The sequence below is a fragment of the Monodon monoceros genome, unplaced genomic scaffold, assembly GCF_005190385.1.
Source record: "Monodon monoceros isolate NGI ecotype Baffin Bay Population unplaced genomic scaffold, NGI_Narwhal_1 Super_Scaffold_9, whole genome shotgun sequence".
NCBI lineage: Eukaryota > Metazoa > Chordata > Mammalia > Artiodactyla > Monodontidae > Monodon > Monodon monoceros.
In genome coordinates, this window is record NW_021703786.1 from 19,629,007 (window position 1) to 19,654,432 (window position 25,426).

Below are 25,426 nucleotides of genomic sequence, written 5' to 3' on the forward strand. Positions count from 1 at the left end.
AGGGGCCTCCTTTCTTTTACTTGAATACATCAAGCCTGCTCCCACTTCAGGCCTCTTCATTGGCTGCTCTTTCTGTCTAGAACACTTTATTCCCTCCAGCTGCCTGCTTCATTCATTCATCTCTCTGCTCACCTCATTAGAGAGACCTTCCCTGACTACTCTCCCTAAAATGTCAGCCCTCTCCCAACACCCACTGAATTCGATCACTATCTCCTTATCTTTGTTTCAACTCCCAGCATTGACTGCCACTGACCATACATTAATTTGTTTATTCTTTACTCCTGGTTGAATGTAAATTCCATGAGCTCAGGGGCCTTGTTTTGTCCACTGCTCCACCTCAGCACTGGAACAGTACCAGGTCCATGGTGCTCAATAAATATTGAACTCATGAACCAACAACCTCTCAGGACTCCAAGAGGACCCCCCACCTCTATCCGCTGACTCCAGTCTCTGCGGTGGGAAAGCTGTTTTCCACTCCCAGCCCTCCTGTGAGCTCCCCACCTGTGCCCTTGTTCCTAACTGAAGACCCTTCCCCTTGGCGGGGAAGAAGGAACAGCAAACAGCAGGTGGCCGGAGAGCAATGCCTGCTCTCTGTCCCTGCCGTGACTCTGCCTTCCTCAGACTGAGGCTACTCAGTCTCCTTCTGCCCCTCCTCCCTCTGAGCACAGCTTTAGGAACCTTCTTTTATGAGTGGGGACAGTGTGTTATTTCTCCAAATCTCAGATCATCTTGAGGTTTGATTCCCTCAAAATCATGGACAAAATATTGTTTAAAGCCACCCACCAGGGACGCAGCCTGCCTTCTCGATGCTCCCAACCCCCATCCCACCCAGTCACCCTCAGACACCCCATCCCCCCCCAGTCTCACTTGGAGGCTCTGTCACCCTTTCTCCCTTGTTCCACCCCCACTCTCTACTCCCTGACACTCCCCAAAGACAGTAAATCGCACCCTTTGCCCTGGCAGAGACCCTCTCTGCTCACACTTCTGCCAGCCCTAGATTCCCCATCCCAACGTCACCTCAGGCCCCCTCTCCTCCTCTGACCCCAAGAGGAGGCATCATGCTGGGGGTTGGGACTCAACCTCTTTATTAGGCAGCAGGAAAGGGGGTGACCTGGCTCTGATGGGTGGGGAAGGACATCAGGAGCCCGCCATGAAACAGCTCCAACCCATGGGTGACCAGAGCTGGGGGCACTTGCTGGAGAAGAAGGGACAGAGCAGGCATCAGCCCCAGCCTTCCTGCTAGGACAGAGATGCATGGGCTCATCACTCCTCTTCGTCATCTTCTTGTAAGGGTGGCCGATTCCGCTTGAAGAAGCCAACCTGGGGGTGCACAGGGGCCGGAGACAGGGTGTAAAGGTGATCTTTAGGCCCCAGAGCAGCAGTGGAGGATGTATGCTGGAAACCAGCCCGTCACGAGGTCCTCGTCCTGGACCAGCCCAGAACACAAACCCCGCTATGCGATCGAATGGAGGCCTTTCCCCATTTACAGATAATGCACGCAACGAAATTTTTTCTCACGTTTTGTTTCTTCTTGCCTGAACTTTCCTTAAGTACTGATGATCATGTCTCTATGTGACTCAAGCGTGTGACGGTATATATTTGATTATTATAAGTCTAATGTGTGGCTTTCCCCAAAAGCACTATGGCCTTCCAGGGTTTGGACACGTGAGTTTGAGAACGGCTCACATGTTGTCCGGGCGCAGAGGAGGGAGTGACCCAGCAGGGCCTCACAAGGAGCAGGAAGCGGGGTCTGGATCAGACCTGGGTCTCCCACCTCAGTCGGGGGTGGGGGTGGGGGGAGGACAGAGCAGGGAGGAGGTGAACCCTGTCTTTCTCGGTGGCCAATGGATTCCTGAAGGCAGGGCTCATTCCCTGGGACTCCTGCCCTCAGAGGGAACGGGTCTAAAGGCCTTAGAGTTTTTTCAGGTGCCACCTCTCCCGGGGATCTGTGCCCTGGAAGAGGTCCTCTAGAGAGTGACATTCTAATAGTGGAGATGGAGATCAGATGGACGCTGGGTCACCTACTTGGGCCACCATCTCCCTCTGCCTCCCTGCGGGGTTCCCCCCCACACCCCGAAACCCACCCTCCCTTCCCGCCTCACCTTCCACATGGCCAGGACCAGGAACGTGAGCAACAGCAGGCCACCCAGCACGCCTAGCAGCACCCACCAGATTGGAATGTCTCTCTCCTCCAAGACCCGAAGCAGCTGTGTCTGCACCTGAGGGGAGACCCGTGGGTCTCCTCAGTCACCGGGATGCTGACCTTCCCAAAGACTCAAACTTGCAGGGCTGGTGACCCCCAGCTAAGCCACCTACTTGTCCCACCCCGCAGACCCAGGGAGGCCCCGGCCCCATCCTGCTGGGCAGGGACACAGGGGAAGGCCAATGGGAGGCCCGCGGGACCCCTTTCTGCCACCATCCTTCCACACTCACCAGAGCTTCCCCGCTGGGCAGGCTGAGGGCGGGCACGGCGTAGGGAAGGGAGGAGACGTTGAACCAAGCGTGCGACTGCAGTACAAACTGATCCAGGGGCCTCTGGATGGGGTGGCGGTGAAAGCCATTTACACGAGGCCTATTGGTTGCGGGAGTACCGGCCCCAGACTCCCCTCTGGGGAGATCTGCCCCCAGCCTAACCCCATCCCCTCCAAAGTAAACTCTGCCCTCACTCTCTCCCGCCCCCGAAGCCCCGCCCTCCCCAACACACTCAGTGCCCGCCTCCAGAGGGCCCCGCCCGCCCGCATCCCGGCCCACCTGGCGGAGGCTGGGCAACGACAGGAAGGCCAGCACCGTGACCATGACCCGCTGCCCGCGCGCCATCTCCTGCAGCTCACACTGCACCACAGTACAGGGCGCCGAATCGCAGCTCTGAGGGGATGTGTCATTGGTCCCCAGCCCCTCCTGACCCATCACCCTCTCACCGTAGGACCCAAGACAGAGGGGGCTGGGGGGTCAGGGAGCTCAGGCCGGGCCTCCTCCTCGGGAAGGGACTCAGATTCAATCTTGGGACGTTATCTCTGAATGAGATTGCTCCCACAGTCCCGGAGATGCAGGGAGAGGGAGGAAAGAAGTGGGTCAATCACACAGCGTTCAATACCCAGCCTTTTTGTAAACCTGCTTTGGCGTTTATTCATTTTCCTCAATGTACTGGAAACCTTAAAATATGCAAGTGCCCCCCACCCTGCCCCAGACACAAGACCAGCACAATCCTTCCTATTCACTTGGAGGACTCTGTGGGACCACGGTGGCCCACACGAGGCCTACATCACACCCCCCGCCCCTCTCCGTCCCTGCCTCCCATCCCCTCTGCCCCTGGGCGCCAGGGAGGCCGCAGCTGGAGACCACAGGGCCTGCTCACCACAAAAACTGGACCTTGAAGCCTCGAGGGCTGCTCCTGCTCCGGCAGAAGCGCCTGTCTGCGGTCCCGCTTGTGATAGGCCTGGGAAGGGCTGGAGGTGGGCAGCCCCCAGTCCAGCTGAGGAAGCAAAGAGGCCATCAGGTCCGACACTCTGCCCATCTCCCAGCCCTCCTAGAGTAGAGGGGCCCTGTTTGTTGGGCTGGGGAACTCACCCAGGCTCTCACCTTGAGGGGGTTGGGAGATGGTTGTGGGGAGCACTGAAGGCCTCCCCGGGGCTGTATATCCAGGATGTAGAGAAGGTCGGAGGGCTGGGACTGGCCGGGGAGGCGGAGGTTGAGGCGGAGGCCTTTTACAGCACCAGGGCCATTGTTGTGGAGCTGGCGGGTGGTGGCGGCAGGATGTTAGGAGGCTCGGCACCTAGCCCAGCCCCTGGGGCCCGCCCACTCCAGCCTGGGGCGCGGAGGCTCCTCCCTACCTCGTAGGTGTGCTCCACTTTGGGGCCCCAGCTGTCCGAGCTGTTCTCTCTCTTGCTTTCTTCTGCTGCCACCACCAGGGAGGCTGGAAAGGAGTTCCTGCAGGGGCCCGACACTCCCAGAGTGAGCTTGATCCCCTGACTTGGCGGGGGGCTTTGCCCAGGACCCCGGAACCTTAGGGCTGTGCCTACCAACTCCCTTTTCCATCCCTGGCCTCTCACCCTCTCAGCTCCACATGGGCCTCTGCCCGAACTGGCACATCCAGCATCACCATCTCACTGTTTGGATTCTGGCTGTTCTTGCTGTAAGGGAGGGGGATGAGGAGAGACAGATCAGGGACACCAGGCCAGTGAACATGAGGACTCTCTGGGGCTGGGCCAGAATTTCAGAGGTCTCAGGAAGAGCTAACTCCACAAACAGCATGCCACACTAAAGTTAGACCTAGACAAGAACTTCCTCTAGGGCTCCAAAACTCAGAAACAAGTCTCTGAGGAAGAAAGGGAAGAGGGAAGTCTAAAGAGCAGGCATCCCAGAAGACCCTTACGTATGGAGGGTGTCTGAGGATCTCTGTGTGGAGATCAGATAGGGAAACGGAGTGCTTCCCAGTCTAGTACCTCCTGATCTGCAGCCGGAAGGACACGTGCTCCCCAGCCTCTTCCAGGTTCCCCACACTCACCAACATCGTGATTCCTATCTGAGACATGGGGAGAACCAAAGTCACTGCCCAAATGCCCACTCTGAATGTGGCCTGTGGACCTCATCCTCCTAGGTCACCATTATTACCTCCATTTTGTTCAGAAGCCCACTCAGAAAGGGTATTACTCCCCCAAGAACACACAGGGAGTGGGAGGACCAGGATTCTAGCCTGGAGCCATCTGACTCTAAACCCAGCCCCTAAAACCCAGCTGTCTATGAACCCCTGGTGGAGGAGACCCAGCACCCAGGACTGGGCGGCCTCACCTGGGCGTTCCTCTTCATGGGGTTGCCCAGCTCACACAGCACCACCTTGGTCTCATTCTCCCTCTTCTGGTTACAGATGATCCTCTCAAAGCCCTTCAGAGAGGCAGTCCCGAGCAAGAAGATGGTTACAGAGCATCCCATATATAGTTAAGCTCCCTTGGAAAGTCAGGGAGAGGAGGATGCCAGGGTGGGAGTTCAAGGACTGTCACATTCCACTCTATGTGTTAGTGCAGCACCTTATTCTTTTTAATGATTTTTTTTTTTTGGAAATAAAACCCACAGAACATTACATGGAGTATAACCCCATTATTATAAACTACGTCAATAAAATAAATAAATAAATAAAGTGTTGATGCTGAGAAAAAAGACTGGAAGGAAATTCACCAAATGTTAACAGAGGTTCCTGTTAACATTTATTTCCTGAGCCGTTTTTGGTTTGCGTTTTATAATTGAGTTCTTGAATTTTTTGCCATTAGCAAATGTTCTCTTCCAAATTAAAAAGAAAAACGAGATCACAGCTTTTAAAGGAAGGCGTAAGAGAGAGAAGTGGGAGCTCTCAGGTGGGAGATGAGAATCAAGGCTCCTGCACCTTCCAGGTCCCCGACTGTGCCCCGGGGTGGGGCCTCACCTCGATGTTGCTGAGGGCCCGCATGTAGTGTGCGCCTGGAGGCAGGTGCACAGCCAGCTCGGCCTCGTAGGCTCCCTCCCCGTCGTTGGCCGCTTCCATCTGCAGCTGCAGCATGTTATCGGCTCCAATGAGGAGCGGGGAGCCTGTCCTGTGGGGAGAAAGGAGTAAAGCCGAGGAGGCCGGGTCCAAGCCCAGGGTCTGGGAGGAGGAGAGGGGCTGAGGGCAGAGTATCAGGAGCCAGGTGGGGAGGGGGTGTCATAGGGGTAGACAGGGCCAGGGTTGGGTAGAGCGGGCGGTCTCCTCACACGCTGGCAGTGAGCTGGAGCTGTGGCACACACAGGTCGTCTTCCCCACAGTCCAGAATGATGCGGGTCTAGAGGGGGCACATCAGGTGTGTGGGTAAGTTTGGGGGCACATCAGGGCTTAGGGAATTAGAAGGTCTGAGAAGGAAAAGGAGGTTGGAGATGATGTCAGAGCTTTGGGGTTTGCATCAGGGTTTGGGATGATGTCAGGGCTTTGATAATGACATCAGGGTTTATGGGTTTATATCAGAGTTTAGAGGTGACATCGACATTTGGGGTTTACATGTGGGTATAGGGGATATTGAGATTTGGGGGTTTTCAGCAGGGTTGAGAGTAACATCAGAGATTAGAGGTGACATCTAGGTTTGGGGGTTCACAATACGATTTGGACACTAACCCTAACCCTGACTTTCTGGGTGGAGGGGTCCTCCACCTCCCTTGCCTGCACCTGCCCACCCCTACCTGTTCCTGGATGTGGGTGTCTCCATGCAACATGAGAGCAGGGGCTAGTCCATCCTTCTCAGGCTGCAGGGACACATTGAGGCTGAGCACGATGGGGCTCAGCTTGTCCCGGAAGTCGGCCTCATCCTAATGAGGGGGCAAGAGTCAGGCCATCTTGCTACCACGTACCCTAATACGTGTGTCCCCCTGACCACCCCGTGCAGCACCCAGCCCAATGCCCCAGGGCTGGATGAACAGGCTCTGCACACCCAGCCCTGCCCATTCCCAGCCAGGCATACTCGGAGGAAGGCCTTGGTGGTGTGGCAGGTGGGGCCGTGCCTTCCGCTCAGATCCAGGCCCAGGATGGTGCTCGCCTGTTGAGAGGCCAGCAGTAGCACCCGCCGGCCCTGGCGGGGCTTCTGCCGGTCCAGCTGCAGCTCAGCATTTAGGTCTGGCCGGGCAAGCGGGGAGTGTCAGGGTCTCCCCGGCCAGCCTCCAGGGGAGCCCAGGCCCACCTCCCTCCTGTCCCCATGGTGCCACTCACACAGCTTCTTGGGAACGTTGTGTCCAGTGGCTCCCACACACATCTGGATGTTAAAGCTGCAAAGATGTGAATGGGGCTCAGGGGCTACAGGGTCCCCACACTGAGGTCCCAGATCCTGCCTGGCCCACGCCCTCTGTCTCCTCACCAGCTCACTGGTGTCTCGGTCAGGGGCAGGACACAATTCTTCACAGCAGGATTCAGCGAATCTTGCACCAGCAGCTGGACAGTGGCCATCACCACCGGCTGAGCCCTGGTGGGATGCAGGAAGCTTGCCTTGTGGCCCCGCCTGGCCTAGTCTCCTCTGATGGTGTGGGTCCTCCCTCTCCCCGCCCCTGGAGTCAGTGCTCACCTGTACACAACAACCTTGTTGGCCCCGTAAGCTCCCACCAGCAGGTCTATAGACATTGTGGGAAGGAAAGGAGGTGTCAGAATTGTTAGTTAGAGGGGGTATGGCGTCCTCACCTCATCTTCCCAGCACTTCCCCACACTACCACCCCCATAGAAGGTTTGTTCTGGCCCCCCAGCCCCACAGACAGGTCAGAGCTCTCAGTCGGGCACCAGGTCAGGTTCAAGCCCCCGGCTGTGTCTCAGCATCTCCATCTAATGCCCAAGAGCCCTTCCTGTCTAGCTGGAGGCAGTCCAGGGGCACCTGGGTATCCATTGTCATCGATGTCTGTGGCACCTCGAAGGGAGAAGCCAAAGCCAGAGCCTGTGGGGAAGGGGCTGTCCAGGACCTGGGAAGGGTGTGAGTTAAGTCCCTCACTCTGACCCAGGAACACCAACACTTGGCCTCGACCGCTGGGACCCCCATAGGGGGCGGCCACAGCAACATCTGGAAGGAGCAACAGAAAGGGGGTGGCTGTTTGTTATCCAGTCTCTCCAGATGTAAAACTTTCCTGAGCTCCTTCTCTAGGCAGACTCCAGGGGACCAGGAGAGGAATGCAGAGGTCTGGGTCAAGGGGAAAGCTGCCCTGCCCTCCAGGAGTTTACAATTGGGTAGGAGGGAGACCCATCAAGTCCGATTATTGTAAAAACAATAACAGCCCTCACTATCTATTGAGGAAAATATAATGACATGATTTCACTTAATCCTGAAAATTAGGCATTATTATTCCCATTTTAGATGAGAAAATAGAGTCCCAGAAGATTAAGTAACCAAGACCTATTAAATATTTGCCCCTTCTTCACCTGGGGGTCTTCACCCCATTCCACTCCCACCATGCAAATCCAGAGTCATACCATGGGCTCGTCATTACTAATAACTTTTAAGATCACTCTTGAAAATTTAATAATCATCACAATCTTATTAATCTGGAAGAATTCTTTGCATGTGATAGCAATTTAAATCTTTGATATATATGTTGTAATTGTCTTTCCTTTGTCTTCTGACTTTATGCTATGTTTCCTGTGCAGTTGTTTTCTTTTAAAAAGCTTTATTGATTTTTCTGATCGAGGTACACAGAATTCATCCAAATAGACCATCAGACCAGTCTCGTCCTCAGGCCCTGGGCCTCCACTGTCTCCTGACCTTTGGCTTCCTCATCTCTTCATTGATTTTCTGATCATTCAGTCACCCTCACTGTATCCTCAGCCATCCTGCCCCATTGCCAGTCCTGGGCAAGCCTGGCCAGACCCCACCATATGGAGCACCATGAATTCCTGACCTCCAGCCTTCACTAGGGACCTTGGTGCTGCCCAGCAGTCCCTTGGCGTTTTCTGCTCAGCACCCATTTCAAACCTTCTCCACTCAGTCAAGCTCCTAGCCCCCCACTTCATTCACAAAGAGAAGCAGCCCGACTGTTGTGTTATAACTCCACACCCACTTTTTCCTCCTCTCCCCATTTGACCCTGGAATAGGTGTCCCTCCTACACCTGCCACTGGGCTGAGCCTCCCACCCCTGCATCCCTCAGGCATTGCAGGGACCCTCCTCCAGCTCACTGCATGCCCCCATTTCCCCATAAGATCATTTTCCTCCACATTCAACTTACTCCATATTCTTTGAAATGAAAATAACCTTCCCTCGACCCTCATCTCCTTTCAGTAATCCACCTTTCTCTTTTTCCGTTCACAAACTGGTTGAAAGAGTGGTCTACCCTGGCTGCCATCAGTTCTTCCCCTCCATTCATACCTTGTCTCCTGGCATTCTGGCTTTGGTCCCTACCCAGCCCTGATTTGGTTCTTGTCACTGTCACCAATGACCTCCTTCTTGTTAAAGCCCATGAATACTTACTTCTCCAGCCCCATCTAATTGTACCTCTCAGCAGCATCTGGAGCCACTGACCCAACTTCCTCCGGCTTAAAGCACTCTTCCTTTGAGTTCTGGGCTATCAGATCTCCTGGTTTCCCTTCTACCTCTCTGAACATTCCTCTGTCTCCTTTCCAGACTCACTTCCTCTGGGAGTCCCCTAAATGCTCTTGCTCCCCAGGGCTCTGTCCTGGGCCTCTTCACACTTCGCAAGCTCCCAGGACCTCATTGACTCTCCCCAATCCCCTATCTCCCGCTCAGACCTCTCTGCTGGAAGTGGGGGAAGCCACACCCAGATGTTCTCTGGATACGTCTGCCTAATGCTCCCATGCCCTTCAAGATCGAACAAGTACAGAGAATTCCCTGGCAGTCCAGTGGTTAGGACCCAATGCTCTCACCGCCAGAGGCCCGGGTTCAATCCCTGGTCAGGGAACTAAGATCCCGCAAGCCACAGGGCACAGCCAAAAAAAAAAAAAAAATCAAACAAGTCCAGAGCTGAATTGCTGATCTCACCCCAGACTTGTTGCATGGCTTGAGTTCCAGGCAGTGAAGAGAACCATCACCCACCCAACTTCTCTCTCTCTTAGCCCCACATCCATTCACCCATCAAGTCCTAATAATCTAAGTAGTAAATATCTTGAAATCACCTTCATCTCTAACTCTGCTGCCAAAGCCCACATCTGGGCGGTCACCACCTTTTGCCTGGACTAATGCAAACAAACCCCAATGAGTCTCCTTTAACTCTCTCCTGCTCAAAGCCCTTCCTGGCTCCTGCTGCCCTCGGGTCAAATCCATGATCACTGTGGCTGTAAACCCCTGTGTAGCAAGTGGGGCTCCTCTCATCCCTTACCGTTGTAGCCATCCCGGTTGAGGTCGCCCAGAGGCGCAATGGCTGAGCCAAATCGCCCATAAAGCTGCGTGCCGGTCAGCAGGAGGCTGGGGGCGCCCAGCGCGTGAGGGCCTCGAGTCTGCAGGAACAAGTAAACGCGCCCCACCTCGGCCAGCTTGCGGTCAGCACGGCTCTCCATGTACAGTGGCGCGCCCACCAAGAGGTCATGCCTCCTGCAGGCCCGACGGGTGGTTATGTGGGGAGGGGGGCTAGGGGGACGCTGCGGGCCAGAGCCCAATCTCGCCCACCCTCGCCTTTCCGCTGCCCTCGGTGGTCACGTGGGAGTGAGGGCTAGGAAAGGAGGAGACCGAGGGCAGTCAACGCCTCTGGTAATTTGGGACCCAACTGGGTAGGGGTGGGGGCGCCCAGCTTCTCACCCGTCCCTGTTGACGTCAGTGACGGCCACTGAGTGCCCGAAATACGAAGCCATCTGCAGGAAGCCCGGCCGCACCTTACTTTCTGTCCCCGGACTCGGTACCCTCTCTTGGACTTTGCCCCCACCATGTCCCGCGGAATATTCTAGGGTCTCAATCCCCCAGCCTTGGCCACCCCCCAAGGGGACCCGACCCCCACCTGCTCTCCATGCAGCCGGTGCAGCGTCTGGTGGTTCGAGCTCAAAATTTCCACCTGCGCGGACAACGCACAGGAGCGCGTCATTGTCGCCCCCGCCGCAGAAGGGCAGGAGGTGTAGGTTGGGGGTATCAGGCTGAAGAGTAAAGTCAGTGCCTTCGAGACACTGAGCGCTGGGCAGAGGGCACTCACCGCTCCCAGGGTCCAGCTCCAGGTAGGGGCACCGAAGACAAACTCTGGGGAGAGCCAGGCCCAGCCAGTGAGGTCCTTGGAATCTCTACCCGCCTCCCGCCCGCCATTCCTCATCCCAGGGAGATTTCGGCGCGGGTCTTGGAGGTGCTCCTTCCCGGGCTTCCCCAACCCCCGCCCCTAAGCGAATTCCTTGCCTGTAGTGTTTGGATTCCCGTCGAAGTCGCCTACAGCCACCGAGTACCCTGAAGACACAGCGCGAATTAGCCTTTCCGGGAGGGTGAAGCAGGGAGGGGGCCGGGAGGGAGGAGACTCTCTAAATCCTGCATTGTGTAGACGGGAAAATCGAGGCCACCGAGACCTGCCCTAGGCCGTGAAGCGAATCCAGGGCGGGAGGTCGAGGTGGGGTGTATGGGAGCTGGGCGGTCTGCAGAGGGTGGGGAAGGGGAGCTGCGGGAGCAGAGGATGGGGACGCCTTAGCGCTGGAGCTGGCCAGCCAGGGTTGGCAAGGGGTAGTTCCCACAGGGGCAGGACGTGACCGGCGGTGACACTTAGAGTGCTGGGAAGCCTCGAAGGGAGGTGCCAGGGTTACCCCGGTAGCCGTCGAAGTACTCTGGGTGGCTGTAGTCGAAGGTGAGCTGCTGGGTGGGCACGTGCCACAAGAGGGTGCCCGGGCGGTAACTCGAGATGATATCGGCAATTGGAGCCCGCGCCAGGAGACCTAGGGAGCGAGGGACAGCTGGTGTGGGGCCCCAGACGCCTGGGGTCTACCCAGGCCGAGAGAAGGGAGGGAGGTGTACGGATGGGCACGTACCTAGGAAATAGTAGCCGCCAGGGGCCCCAATCACCAGCTCCCCAGCCTGAAAAGGAAGCCCTGGAGGTGAGAGGGGTTCCTGTTTGGGAGCCTCCCCCACGCCGTTTATGATCCTTACTCGCCTGAGTGACCACGGAGCTGAAGCCGGCTTCACAGTAGCGCTTGTCTCCGCCTAGAGGAGGCAAGAAGGAAGGGTCTGTGAAGAAGCAGGCCCTGGGGCCTGGGCGGGGCCGGGAGGTGGAGTCATATGGGGGCGGGGCCCCGGGTTAATACGGTGGCGTGGCCTTTAAGCGGCTCCCGGGCCGGGGACGTGCGGGGTGGAGCCAGGAGCTGGGTCACTGGGCGATGCCAGAATGAAAGCAGGGTTTGGGGGAGCTGGTGGGAGGGAAGGATCAGATTAAGGGCGGGGCTAAACCACCGCGAGTGGGCGGAGCCAAAACGGAGAGCGGAGCTCACCGAAGTAATTTTTCTGGTAAACCCGGCTCATGATGTTGGCCCGGCAGGGTGAGTACTCTGCGCGGCCGCTGTTCTGCAGCTGAGCCACGAAGCATCCACCTACGGGCGTCTTCTCAGCCTCCTCGGCCTTTTCCAGGACGTTCCAGTGCTGCCAGGGGGCGCAGGCCTGAAGCAGGGCCACAGGAGAGTGGGGAAGGGACGGGACTCGGGTTCCCCCCCTCCACGTGTCCCCGCCCTCTGTCTGCTCCCTGAGCCCAGTCCCGTAGCGCCCACCACAACGATGTCGCTCCAACTAACGACCGACGCCCCTAGTCCTTGACGGGCCTTGAAGGTTTGGAAAGTTTGGGTGCCTGCGCTTCGCGTCTCATCATCTGGAGGGCACAAGAAGGGGTGGGGTGCTGAAGCCCAGCTGTCCGCTCTCCCTGTAGCCCCTCCCTTTCCCTCCTTGTGCGAGACTCACTGAGGTCGAAGGGCAGCGAGGTACACTGGTCGCCCTCGGCCTTCCAGGGGCACAGGAAAACGCCGCCTGTCTCCTCCTGGCTGCGGCCCAGGGTCCGTGGGGCGCCCACCACGATGGACACGCTGCATAAGAAAGCTAGGTGAGCGCTGCGCGGATTCCGGCATACCGCATTCCCCAGTGCCCGCGCTGGGAGCACTACCCGGGAGGGCAGTGTGCCTTGGGGGGGCGGGGTCCCTGGGTCATCTTTTCCTCAATGAAACCTCACAGACCATAGAGGCCAGTCTTTTCACTTTATGGTCAGTGAAACTGACTTCCAGCGAGGGAAATCATATGCCCGCAGCAACCCGTGGAATTAAGGGTAAAGCTGAGACTATAACCATCTGGTTCGATTTGAACACCAGGGGTTTGATATCCTTGCCTTTAGAGACCTCCTAAACTCTTTACACATCTACATTCCCCAACACCTGCCGCCAAAAGTCATGGGTTTATATGCACCCTAATATGTCTGTCTGAACTGTTATCAGATCCCTTCCTGAGGGTGAGTTTTAACAGCGAAGAATTAAGCTAGTGGTCACCTCTAAAGTGGGTGGTGGGGTGCTGACACCTCTGAGGACTCTAGTAGATCTAGGTTCAAATCACAGCTGTACCGTATATAAAAGGTGGACAATACCAACCAATAAATGCTGTCAGAAGTAAATGAAATAAACGTAAGAGGAACATTCAGCACAGTGCCACCCAAATAATACATAACGAGTGCTCCAAAAAATGCTATAATTTTTTTTTTTTTAGTCTGCAGAATGTTTAAGTAATGCCCATGAGACCAATATCTGTGGAAAGGAGGGGAAAGAAGCACGAGTGGGCAGAGGAGGGAGCGGAGCTGAGATTCAGGCCCAATAACAGCCATGGGCTAATGCCCTGGGAACTCTGGAGCTAGAAGGACCCTTCTGAACTGTCTGGAGTTGAGGTGAGAGAGCCGGACCCTTAACCTTTCCCCTCTCTCCACACTCCTCATCGATCAGTCATTGTTCCTAGGTCACATTTGGAAGTGGGGGAGCTTTGGAGGAGGTGGCTCTCTTCAGCAGAGGAAATTTCCCAAGGGGCTGATACTTGAAGGCCATCTGCCATTGCCACTCCCTGAAGCTGGACATTAGTGTCCACTTCAATAAGTAACTAGCTCAGGGTAGTTCCTATCAAGAGGAAGAGCCAGGACTCTAATCTTAGCTGTCTGATTTTGCAGCCTGATCCATCGCAACCATGAATGCCCTATTGCTTCTTTTCAAATATCTATAATTTTTATGGGGATGAGGGGGTTGGAATAGAAAAGCAAGGTGGGGGGGGTGGATAGACAATTTCATAGTTCTGCAAGTCAATTTAAGACATGTGCTCCTCTCTGTATTTCAAAAGGATGAGGGTGGAGTGGGTCATAAAACTGACCCTTGGGGGAAAAATAAAGCATCAACTTTTGTCTTCCCTTTGTCCTTGCTCTGCCCAGCTCCCCAGTGCTGCCTCTCGTTGACACCTTCACCTGAGCTAGTCCCTCCCCAGTATTCCTAACAAGAACTCAGCCCGAATAGACCCTAGAAATCGCTTTGCTCAACTTCTATCACAAATGGGGAACTCAAGACCCAGAGATGCAGTGATGGTGGGGGAGTCCCCCAGGGCTCACCTCCCACGGCTGTCCTTGTAGAAGTCCAATGAAAACCCAAAGTAGCTGCCATTGGGGCCTGTGTAGAAGGTGAGTCGCACCGGGTCCAGGTTCAAGGCCCAGGTTGGAGGTGCAGCACCGGGTCCCAAGAGCAGCTGCACCCACTCCAGAAGCCAGAGGGCATGAAGTGGACACAAAGCTCTGGCCATCTTCCTTCTCCCACAACCTCCTAGGCAGGAATGGGTTAGCTCCTTCCTCTTCCTTTCAGTTCCACCACAGGAAGTCTTTTCTTATCAAACTGAAACCCACTTGCTGAATAGTAGACAGAGTAAAGGGCTCTAGGTCCTGGACCCATACGGTTTCTAGGATTGCCAGGAAGGGGGTGAGGCCACTCTGGGGGGTGGATGCTTATGGCTGAAAGTCGACTCCTCCCTTTTTCTGAGAGTATTTTATCATCAGGTCCTGTTGGTTCTGCCTTTCAACTATGTCTCTTGAATCTTCACCCCATCTCCACTACCACCACGCTAGTCTAAGCCACCATTGCTTCCTGCTTGGGATACCAGCTGGTCTGTACACCTCCACTCTAGCCCCCAGTTCTATAGTTCCTCCTCCCCCCACACAGCTGCCTGCACTGCCAAGGCACACTGTGACTTGGTCAGAGGTGGGGGAAGGAGTGAGGAAGCTCCTGCCCCCTGATAAGACCCGAGGCTGCTGTAGCCTTTTGGATAAGGCACTTATCCACTTCCTCCTTCTAGGGCCTTCGGCAGCTTCACTCAGCCATATTGGTACAACAGCTTCCTCACTCATCGTCCATCTGGGGCCAAGTCTTAATGTGGCCACAGCAATGCAGCCAGTGCTGGGGGAGGGGTGGCAAATGGATCTTGGCTGAAGGGGAAAGGAGATGGGGATAAAGTGGAGTCATTCCAGGGTGTTCTGGCTCACACGCTCTGAGATTTGCACCAGTTGTTCAACTGAAGGCAGGCCTCACTCTTTCTTGGGTGACAAGAGCTTTTGTCCAATCATTAAGGCTTGATTCTAGTGGGGTCATTGCCTAGGGGATGCCTCCCCCAACTCCTCAGGCTGGTACTCTGCGGTTAACACACATGGGCACAGCACCGATCACACTGTTTAGTCATGGTCTGTTCACTGGATTTTGTCCATGAATCCCTTGAGAGTGAGGTTCCTTTCTGCAGCCCCTAGCCAAGAGCCCAACATATTGTAGGCGTTGCTGACAGACAGACTGAATAGAAGCAGGCACTGAGGATGGAAGAAGCAAACGCAGGCTCACATAGTGGAAAGAAAAGAAATAATTTTGAGCAGAAAGATCATTTTCTATGGATGCTCAGAGGAGGAGGAGTGCCAAGTCTTATTGGCATCTCATGTCTTCCCCAAAAAGCATGTTGTCAGGAAGGAAATTCAAGAGATCTGCTAGGGGTAAAGAACACAGTCACATTTCCTTTTGCTCTATATTTTCTGATCAAACTTAACCATCATCTTACCCTGCCCAACTACCCGGGCCATTCTGGAACCCCTTCAGCACCTCCCTTGCCCTCATAATTCACCACCTTAGCACACAGCACAAAATCTTATCCCTTTCTAGGTTAGAAGCTCCTTGAACTTTAGTCTGGGCCTTCTTCACTGCTGAATTCCCAGTGCCAAGCTCATGGCAGGCACATAATACTCAACTCAGTCATATACTTAACCTTCCACCCTCCTACTGTCCTCATCTGAGTGGTATTGTATTACTGGTGTATAGCCCCAAATTAACTCACATTTCACTAACATTTTTAATAAATTCTCATTCTGTTCAAGGCATCGAGTGGTAAGAGATACAAAGATAACTGTCAAGGATCCTTAAAAAACTTAGTCCAGAGGGAGTTAAGACATGAACACATATAACTGCAGCGGAGGGATAGTAAAGGATGCCTTGAAAAAGGTAGAGATGATGCCTAGCTGAAGTCATTTATTTGCTACATCATAACAACCCTATGAAATAAGTACTATTATGCCCATTTTATAAATGCAAAAACTGTGGCACAGAGTTTTAGGTAAATAGCCCAAGTTTACACAGCCAATGGGTGGCAAAACTAGGAGTCAGACATTCGTGTCTGAATTCATGTTCTTAACCATTGCACTACATTGCCTTTTGTCAGAGAATGAAGAGGGGGACTTCCCTGGTGGTCCAGTGGTTAAGAATCCGTCTTGCAATGCAGGGGACGCCGGCTCGATGCCTGGTTGGGGAACTAAGATCCTACATGCTGCGGGGCAACTAAGCCCGAGTGCCACAACTACTGAGCCCACGTGGGCCACAACTAGAGTCCACACGCTCTGGAGCCCACAAGCCACAGCTAGAGAGAAGCCCGAGTGCTGCAAGGAAAGATCCAGAGTGCCGCAACTAAGACCCGACTCAGCCAATAAAGAAATAAGAGAATGAAGGGGTTTTTAGACATAGGAAATAACATAAGCAAAGAGAGCAGCAGGAGGACACAGAGGTCAGTTATAGAGAAAGGCAAGTAGTCAACATAGGGTGTCTAAAGGGGAGGACTGGGGCATGAGAGTGGAATGGAAGGCTGGGGTCTAATCACTGGAGGTCCTTGAATATCTTAAGGAATTTGAACTTTAATACATAGGAGATGGAGAATCATAAAGATTTTTTAAGTCAGGGAATAAGATACATGATCAATTGTGCACCAGTCTGGATTACACTAGCTGCCTATGGATAGAAGGAACTGGAAAAGGCAGGACTTAGTGGGAAGATCAGATGGGTGGCATCTACCATCCTCTCAGTTAAAGGTGATGAGGCCTGAACCAGGGTACTGGTGGCAGGAACAAAGGAGAGAGCAGAGATAACACATCCAGTTACATCAGTAACTGGATGTGTAATCTCTGCTCTCTCCTTTGTGTAGTAGGGAGGTGTCAAAAGTAATTCAAAGCTTTGGTGGCTGGCTGGTAGGACTGTAGTATCATTAACTGAAACTGGAAACAGGTAGGATCAGATTTGGGAAGGGAGAGTTTGGTATTTAATAAAGATTCTATTCCTTGTTGGGTGTTCCTTTGGGGTCAGAGCTGGGTTGATAGTAGGCAGAGGAGTGCTGACACATTGCTGTCACTTTCCCGTTCCATCAGCCTGAGTCCTAGAATTTCTCAATGAATGCTACGGCTTCATAAAGTCAAAAATTATTGAACTTCTACTATGTGCCTGGCACTGAGCTTGGCAGTGTGGAGGATATACAGAAAAATCTTCATCTTTGATGTTTCCTTGCTAAATCCTGATGCATAATCCTGTTACTAGTGGTATTTTACTTTGCTTTTCTTTCTTGAACACATAATCAAAATGTTTACTATGTGTTCAACTCTATATAAAACACTCTAAGGGATTAAGAGAAAAAAGGAAGTATAAGAGTCAGTCCCTCCCTCTCAGAGCTTACAATTTTACTGGGAAGCAATGAGTACAAAATGAACTGCACTCTGATTCTGAAAAGCCAGTAAGCTTACATGGGACAGGGACTTAGATCCTAGAGTCAGGGAGGCCAGCCAGGAAAATGCTGCAATAATTCAGACACGAGGTAAGGGGGAGGTGAAGGTATCCCTGGCAAACAAGAATGGAAAGGGTTCACAAGGCCTGAATTAGTCACTGAGGGTGTTGAAGAGGGAGTACTTCCATGTTGCAAGCCCAGGCAGCTGAGACAGATAGAACCCCTACTGGAATCAGGCAGCTGCACATACCTCCACACAGCATACTCTCTACACGTGTCTGCATCTTTCGCTGACACCTTGCCTGCTCAAAAAATCACTTTTCATTTTCTTTATTTTGGCCGTGCCACGTGGCCTGCGGGATTTTAGTTCCCTGACCAGGGACTGAACCTGGGCCACCACAGTGAAAGCGTCGAGTCCTAAACACTGGACCTCCCGGGAATTCCCACTTTTCATTTTCATCTTTTTAGGGCAGGGATTTTTCTATTTTAGAGAAATAGATCTGAGCATCCAACCCAAGGTTCAAGTTGAATAGCTACTCTTTTGTCAAGGGGAGAACACAGCTGTATGAGAGTAGGAAAGAAATAGACCATGTACTGTTCCTTCCTGAAAGGTTGAGGAAGAGAGGAAACTAATTTATCACTACAGATCTATGGTTAGCTTTTAATGCTGAACTTTCCCTGCCTTTTGAGACTTTTCCATACAGAAAAGTAGATAGAGGCTTTTATCTGCTCAGTAACAATTAGGACATACTTCCTTTTACCAGGTAGCTCTCAAGCACTGTAGTGGTATTAAAGGGTTGAGGAGAATAATTCAGGACTGGTTCTGGTATACAAAACTCCATCTGGAGGGCAAAGGCCAGGCAGGTGACTCATCTCAATTGCCCTGAAGTCCATCCAAAATCCCAAAAATCAAAGCTAGAAATTCAAAACACATTTAGTGAGCACCTATTTGCCATACATTCTACTACACACAGATTGTACATCTAAAATGAGCAAAAGGATAGAAGAGAATCTGGGGGACTTCCCTGGTGGTCCAGTGGTTATGACTCCTCGCTTCCACTGCAGGGGGCACGGGTTCAATCCCTGGTCTGGGAACTAAGACTCCACATGCAGCTCAGCAAGGCAAAAAAAAAAAAAAAAGAATCTGGGGAAGGGTGGAAAGGAGGTGCACATTCCAAGACACCTCCATAAGACTGAGAAACTTAACCCTTACTTCCTCCCACAGCATAAGCTTTCCCCTCTACTTGGGCAGGCTGAGCTTTGAGAAGCACAGTCTAAACATCATATGGTTCATAAGAATCTATGATCACTTCAAACAAGATGTTATTTGTAAACCATAACTCCCTCCATCCCTTCCCCACTTGAGTGGATGGGGCAACAATCACGACAGACTCTAAGTTTCCACAAATCATTGGTTTATTAGAAAGTTCCTTTCCCTAATTTTACAGCATATATATCTCTATCATATGTGATAAAGTTAAATACAATCTGTTATGCTTGTAAGTAAGGATAGGTTATTTTTATTTATTTATTTTTAGTTTTAAAATCACTATTCTGGAAATTAAAGGAAACTGCCTCCAGGAAGGCAGAGAGGCAGCCAGAGTATGGCTCAATCTACAAGCTAATGGGAAGCAGCACAAAAATGTTAATACTGTATTATTTAAATATTTACATGGGCTGAAAGCAAAGAAAAATGAGTCCCTTCACTTCAAACAGATGATTTCATTTTCCAGTGCTAGTTATCAAAAAAGCGATGCTTCTGAATCAGATGAGGAAGCACTGAACAGGCAGAAGGCTCAGTCAAGAGTCTTGTTTGCCCAGCACTTGCTTGTCATCAACTCAAAGCCTTTCTCTTTTGGAAATTGAAGAAGAAAGGCAGAACAGAGCCCTGGCCCACGTAAGAAGGGCTTGTTTTTCCTGTCAGGTGACCACCCAACCAATTCTAGCCACAGGAATAGGCAGGGATATGCCAAACAGGGAAGTACTAACTACACCAAAGAAGATGAGACCTACAATATAAACACCTTTGGGTCAGTGTATTAACTAGGTCTGAGAGCCGGGTGAAACGCAAGAAGAGGAGGAAGAGGAATTGAGGTGGTACTTCCCCTGATAAGTGTCATGGGAGAAAAGAAAAAAGGTATCTTTACTGCTTAAACTAAGCTGGGTAGAAGGCATGGAAACAATGAAGCAAAACAATCTGCAGAATCTATAAATGTGCTCACCTCCCAGTAAGTGGAGGAGGAAAAACTGTCCCAACTCTATCACCCTCCAGTCTACTTCTACTTCAGTTTCTAGCCAACCCAAAAGGCACATTAAAAAATTTTGTCAGAGGGGGCTAAATACTAGGAAGGCAAATGGACTGCCTGGGACAGGCACCCCTGAAACCCAGGAATCCCCCAGGACAATCATACTGAATCTCACTGCTTCCAGAGAATAAAGCTCTTGAATCTCTCTCTCCTCCTCTGTGGGGTGCACCTGTTTCTCTGTATAAAACAGCGAAGCACGTGAGGGAGACTGTCGTAACTCAGTATCCCTCTGGCACCCCCAGCTGACTGCTGCCCATTAGTTCAAAAATTCTAGTGCTGGGGGCACCACTTACTGCAAATTTTGTCTCTGCAAAGAATGTTAAACAACGTTCCTTTTTCTGTTTTAACGTTTTTATAGTTCATAACTTCAAAAAATACATGAGCTTGATAAAATATACATGCTTAGTCATTTTTGCATCTAGCAGAAAACAAATACTTTATTTTTTTGTTTTCATTTTATAACCTTTAAAGTTTCTTAATTCAACTAGGGCAAACATATTTACACAAAGCCACCAGAACAAGGATCACTTAAAGAGCTGGATGTAAAAAATATTATTGCAGTATACTACAAATATGGAACCTTTTTTATATGAGCTACAAAAAGCAGCATTTACGTTTATAGAGTTCAGTGCAATTTTTTACATTAAAAAATCCTATAAATTAAGAAGGAAACATCAACATGACAGAAGAAAATACACCCTTCAGACACATGAGCTCCTCTCTGGGGAAGCACATGGGTGACTATGTTCCGCATAGCTTCTATTCACGATAGGATCTTCTTTTCTGGGATATGCAGATGTCTCTTCTGGGATGAGGAACACGAGGACAACAGTGCCAAATGTGTGGCTGTTTGTGTGGGAAGTGGATCGAATGACAGCCTGAGTGGCACCTGGTTCCAGGTCAGACTCCCTTTCCACTTCACCCGGGATAAATAAGGTCACCAAGGTCAAAGACACTGATAAGGCAGGACCAGATGGAAAACCCGCCAGCCAGAGAGGAGGAAAATGTTTTAAAATTTATAGACAAGTGCAGAGGATAGAAAGTAGAGAGAGGAGGGGAGTATCTAAAACTCAACAGTTTGGAGATGTTGCCAAAGAGGGGTGGGTAGCACTTACTGGTGTTCCCAAGCTTAGAAACACAGGAGAGGGAGGGACAAACAGAAAGGGGAAAAGGGAAAAAAATCCCTGATAGTAAACCCAAAGCAAACCTCAAATCTAAAACCACCCCTGCAAGCCAAAACTCAATTCTTTGGCTGTCAGACACTGCCCATTCCAGCTTCTACTTGCTGGTATTAATGGCTCAACACCCCAAGGGAAGATTTATGGGTCACCTTCCCTGGCCCTACCTGGGCTCGTATCCCCCAACTCATGTTCCATGGCTGGGGGGGTGCTGCAGGTCCTGACCTGAGAAGATGGGGTGAAGTAGTGGGTGAAGGTGGAGGGCAGTGGCAGCTGCTGCAGCAGGCCGGGGGGCAAGTAGGGTAGGGTAGAGGGCAGCATGTGGAACAGGGTGGAAGGTGAAGGGCCCAGGATGGATGGCTGAGGCGGGAATGATATGGATGGGATGGCTAGCTAGAAAGGTGGCAGGATGGCCAGGGATGATCGAGTGAGTGAGGTGGGACAAGGAAATGGGGGTCAGGTGGGGCTGGGGGATATGATGTACTTGGGCAAGCGGCTGGGGATGAGGGTGGGGGTGAATGCCAATGGCGGCAGCAGCAGCTGCGGCATGATGCTGCAGGATGGCATGCTGAACAGTTGTGATGGAGGTGGCAGAGGCTGTGGCCGGCTGCTGAATGTGGATGGGCTGCAAGGCTGGAGTGGCTGGGGCCAGGGCAGCCGAGGCGGGAAAGGCCTTTACTTGCTTGGCCAGAAGCTGCTGCTGGATGTGTTGCTGTGCGGCCTGCTGGAGCTTGCTGTACTTCTCCATCTCCTCGGGAGTGAAGGTGATGGGCTGGCTTTCCAGTGGGGCTAGGGAAGCATCCTCAACCCCATCAGCTGACTCAATACTAGGCTCCCCACTGGGAGGTGCATAACTGGGGAAGTGCTCAAGGTCTGACGCTATAGGCAGCAAGCTGGATTCCACAGGGCCTGGTTGACTGCCACTATCCAGGGACTCGAGGGTGTCCCCATCACTGGGGTCAGGGAGGTAGTTATGGGAGATGGATGGGTCCCCAGGATAGCAGTCAGAGTGCACTGGGGTGCCTAACGGAGCCACGGGGTGATCAGCAGTAGCTTCTTCAGACTTTGGCTCTTCTGGGGGTGGGTCTGATAAGGGGCCAGCTGTTTCCTCTGAGGAGAACTGATGTCCAAATGGGGCATCACTATTCCCTGGAGGCCCTTCTTCTGTCTCTGACTGCTCTTGCTCTTCCCCCCTTTCTAAGCCAGACTCTTCACATTTCTTGGTGTTGGGCTTTCGGGTAGCTGGGAGCTTCCCTATCAGTGGAAGGACAGGCTTATTGCCAAGAGAAGGGGGGAGCTTGGGCCCAAAATAACCTTGTGGAGGATCCTTGAGCTTGAGCCCAGCTTTATTAGGGGTGGCCAGCACCTCCTCACTCACACTGGGTTTCCTCTCCACTTTCCTTGATTGGATCTTCTCCAGTAGCAGTTTGGCAGTGACAGAGTTCTTGTCTTCAGGGCTGCAGTCACCTTCTGACCCTCTTCCTGGGCCAGTGTTGCTGTTCTGGGAGGGTGGGCCTATCCCTTTACCATCATCTCCTCTGCCATCTTCTTTCTTCTTCTCCCCGGAACCTTCTCCCCGGCCTGATCGGAAATAGTGGGGAGACTGGGAGCGGTAGATTTTAGAGCGAATGAAGTCTCGACGACCAGAACGCCTCTCCTCAGGGCTCTCGTGACCCCACGATCCCTTCCTGGAGCCTGATCTCTGCGAAGGGCTCCGGGTGCTGCAGCTGCGGTCCCGGCTATAGCTCCGACTCCGCTGCCAGCTGTGGGCTGTGGTGCTGCGGCTTCTCCGTTTGCTCCGGCTGCGACTACAACTGCTGCTGCGGCTGCGGCCCCTGGATCTTGAGCGCTCCCTAGTATGACTCCGAGATCGGCTTCGGGACTGGCTGCAACTGAGGCTATAGTCGTCATCAGAAGATGAATATTTGTGCCGCTTGGACCGGTGCTTGGAACTGGTATAGTCTGAGTCATCAGAGTCGTGGGAGCGCTTGGAGTGCCTTCGTGATCGGTCACTATAATCACTATAGCTGTCATCAGAGTAACTGTGTTGTCTACTATAGCAGCTCTGGTCTGAAGAAGCATCTGAGCTACTTGAGTAAGAACGCCGGGAGGAACGGCGAGAGGAATGGTGCCGGCCAGACCGTGAGCGGCTACGGGAATGCTCACTGCCCGACTCTTCTTCCTCCTCTTCCTCCTCCTCCTCCTCACTGTACTGGGATGGAGACTTCTGGTGCAGCCGGCGTGATGAAGCATCATCACTATCCTCATCTCCACTACTGGGTCGACTTCGATGGCTAGATCGGCTGCTCCGTTTGCTGCTAGCTCTTTGCTGGCAGGATGAAGTTGGAGGTTCACCTTTGTGTTTCCTCCCACCATGATCTTGGGAGCTGCCACCACCTCCACCTTCATCCTTCTTGCCACTGCTCCCTTCTTCAGCTGGAATGGATCTCCGCTGGGAATCATCTTGGGCTCGCCGCCGTCTTCTTGGTGGTGCAGGGCTACCACTACCAGGGGGTTCTGGTTTGGGCCCCCGTTCAGAATCTGCTGGGGCTGATGACTTATTCTTCTTTCGTTTTCGCTTCTTGCGCTTCTTAGACTTCTCCCCAGACTCTGCCTTAGAGCTTTTCTCTTCTGGGTCAGGCTTGTGTTTCCGTTTGTGTCTGCTGGATTTTTTGTGTTTCTTCTTCTTTTTGTGTCGGTGGGACTTCCCAGATCGTTCTTTCTTGCTAGGAAGGCTTCTCCCTGTGTCTTCTGTCTCTGACCCATGGCTACCCCCAGGCTCCTGCTTATTCAGGCCGCTACAGGCAGATCCTGGAGCAGGTGCATCTATTCTGCCTCCTGAAGAATGTTCTACATTCTCTCCCTCCTCTTTGCTTTTATTTGGCTCACTAGGATCAAGGCTTTGGAGATGGTCCTTTGAGGAGCCTCCTATATCCTTTGGTTTTTCTGTCCCTTTAGCTCTGGCATCTTTGTTCCTTGAAAGCTTGAAGTCAAAGTACAAAGGATTACAACTGTAAGAAATGGAGGGTTCTGCCTTCGTGAAAATTAATAGTTCTGATGGCCACTGGAGGGCAGTGCTTTCATCTTTGCTTAAAACTGGAAAGAAGGGACCAGTAGGATGTCTGGGTCCCTCTTGGCTTTCTTTCCCTGCTGGAGTGGCCTGAGAGATTTCTTTAGGGGGATTAGACTCACACATTTGGATCTCTGAATCCTTCTGACTCTGACTCTCTAAACTATGCTCACTTACATCCCCCCCTGAGGCCTTCTTTGTCTCAGCTTTGCTTTCAGGCTCTGAGGGCTCAGCCACACTGGTTTCCATCTGCTGTTCAGAGACTTCACCAACTGTCTTTTCTGCTCCTTGGCTTGCTGCCACCTTGATGCAGCCTTTAGGCTTGGGAGAACTACTTCTTTTGCTGTCTAGGGCATTCTTTGGGTGTGTACTATTATCACCTTCCATTTGTTCACTGGCTCTCATAAAGAGTAGGAAAGGAAAATTAGGTTTTACTTTGCAGTGTGCTGGGGGGATGTAGTGGTAATACTCTGGCTCTGTAGCCCCAGCTCCTTCTTCTCGCTTCATTCTTTTTAACTTAGATAATGTTGAGGCAAGGGACCCTCCATCCTGAGGGTCTTCATCCTCTTTTTTACCATCGAGATTACTGCTACCATCGGAGTCTCCCACCTTCTGCAGTCCTTGGTCTGTACCCTTCTCATCAGCTTTTGTTCCATCTTCAGAGGTCCCTTCCTCTGCATGGTCCTTGAAAACTGATGCTATTGATTCGAGTTTGACAGGAGCCTTCTTGGCAAAGGAAAATGACACTCCCAGTTTTTGCAATGGGGTCCCCAGATTATTCTTAATGCCAAAGCTGACGCCTTGAGAGGCTAGCCCAGGAGACTGTGCCAGTCCAGTGGTATTAGTGATTTGTACTGCAGTGAAAGGGCCTCCTTTATCTGTGGAGAATTCAGATCCCAGGCCACAAGTGGCAGTGGCACTTGTGCCACTGTTTGTCGCTGATTCTTCTTTATCATCATCTCCACCTTCTTCATCTACAGCCACTGTGGTTGGTCTGAACATGGGACCACTTCCAGGTGCACTACACAATGGTTTAGAAAAATGAAAAACAAAAAAAAACAGGTTTAGGGAACATTTCATACTTCTTTTTTTATTTTTGGCCTCCCCACGCAGCATGTAGGATCTTAGTTCCCTGACCAGGGATCAAATCCGCACCCCCTGCAGAGGAAGCATGGAGTCTTAACCACTGGACCACCAGGGAAGTCCCTCATACTTCTTATATGATACTAATCCCTTATGCTTGACCATTCATCACAGGCAGATCTTAAAAGACACTGAGTGGTGGTCATTCCCCAGCCCTGTGCTAACAAAAGGAACTTCCTCAGTGAGGTTAGGCAAAGTCTCACACTACTAATCTACCAAGCTACATTCGCAAGGATAGCCAGTTACTGCTGTTTCTTCCTTAGCTGTCTAAAGTATAAAAA

The 25,426-nt window shown here is 52.2% G+C and overlaps 2 protein-coding genes across 4 annotated transcripts in view; both read right to left on the reverse strand.

Moving 5' to 3' along the window:
- Positions 1–1,073: 1,073 nt before the first annotated feature.
- Positions 1,074–14,207, reverse strand: ITGA2B (integrin subunit alpha 2b). The gene is made up of 30 exons (XM_029213322.1): positions 13,994–14,207; positions 12,328–12,449; positions 12,141–12,238; positions 11,868–12,033; positions 11,534–11,583; positions 11,412–11,457; positions 11,190–11,318; positions 10,795–10,842; positions 10,601–10,644; positions 10,412–10,465; positions 10,216–10,268; positions 9,800–10,011; positions 7,353–7,535; positions 7,053–7,098; positions 6,849–6,953; positions 6,704–6,759; positions 6,459–6,610; positions 6,181–6,306; positions 5,722–5,789; positions 5,417–5,564; positions 4,789–4,881; positions 4,443–4,522; positions 4,050–4,130; positions 3,831–3,927; positions 3,580–3,732; positions 3,356–3,472; positions 2,752–2,865; positions 2,434–2,535; positions 2,103–2,219; positions 1,074–1,320 (listed from the first exon to the last, which is right to left on the reverse strand). The coding sequence occupies exons 1-30, from the start codon at positions 14,179–14,181 to the stop codon at positions 1,264–1,266; spliced, it is 3,105 nt and encodes a 1,034-aa protein (XP_029069155.1). The 5' UTR covers positions 14,182–14,207; the 3' UTR covers positions 1,074–1,263.
- A 5,956-nt stretch (positions 14,208–20,163) lies between these two features.
- The window catches only part of GPATCH8 (G-patch domain containing 8), a 93,967-nt gene continuing 88,704 nt past the window's right edge, over positions 20,164–25,426 (reverse strand). For all 3 annotated transcript variants that reach the window (XM_029210919.1, XM_029210920.1, XM_029210922.1), the window contains one exon: positions 20,164–25,023. In XM_029210919.1, coding sequence (XP_029066752.1) covers positions 21,120–25,023 — 3,904 coding nt within the window. In that variant the 3' untranslated portion in view covers positions 20,164–21,119. The remainder of the gene's footprint in view (positions 25,024–25,426) is intronic.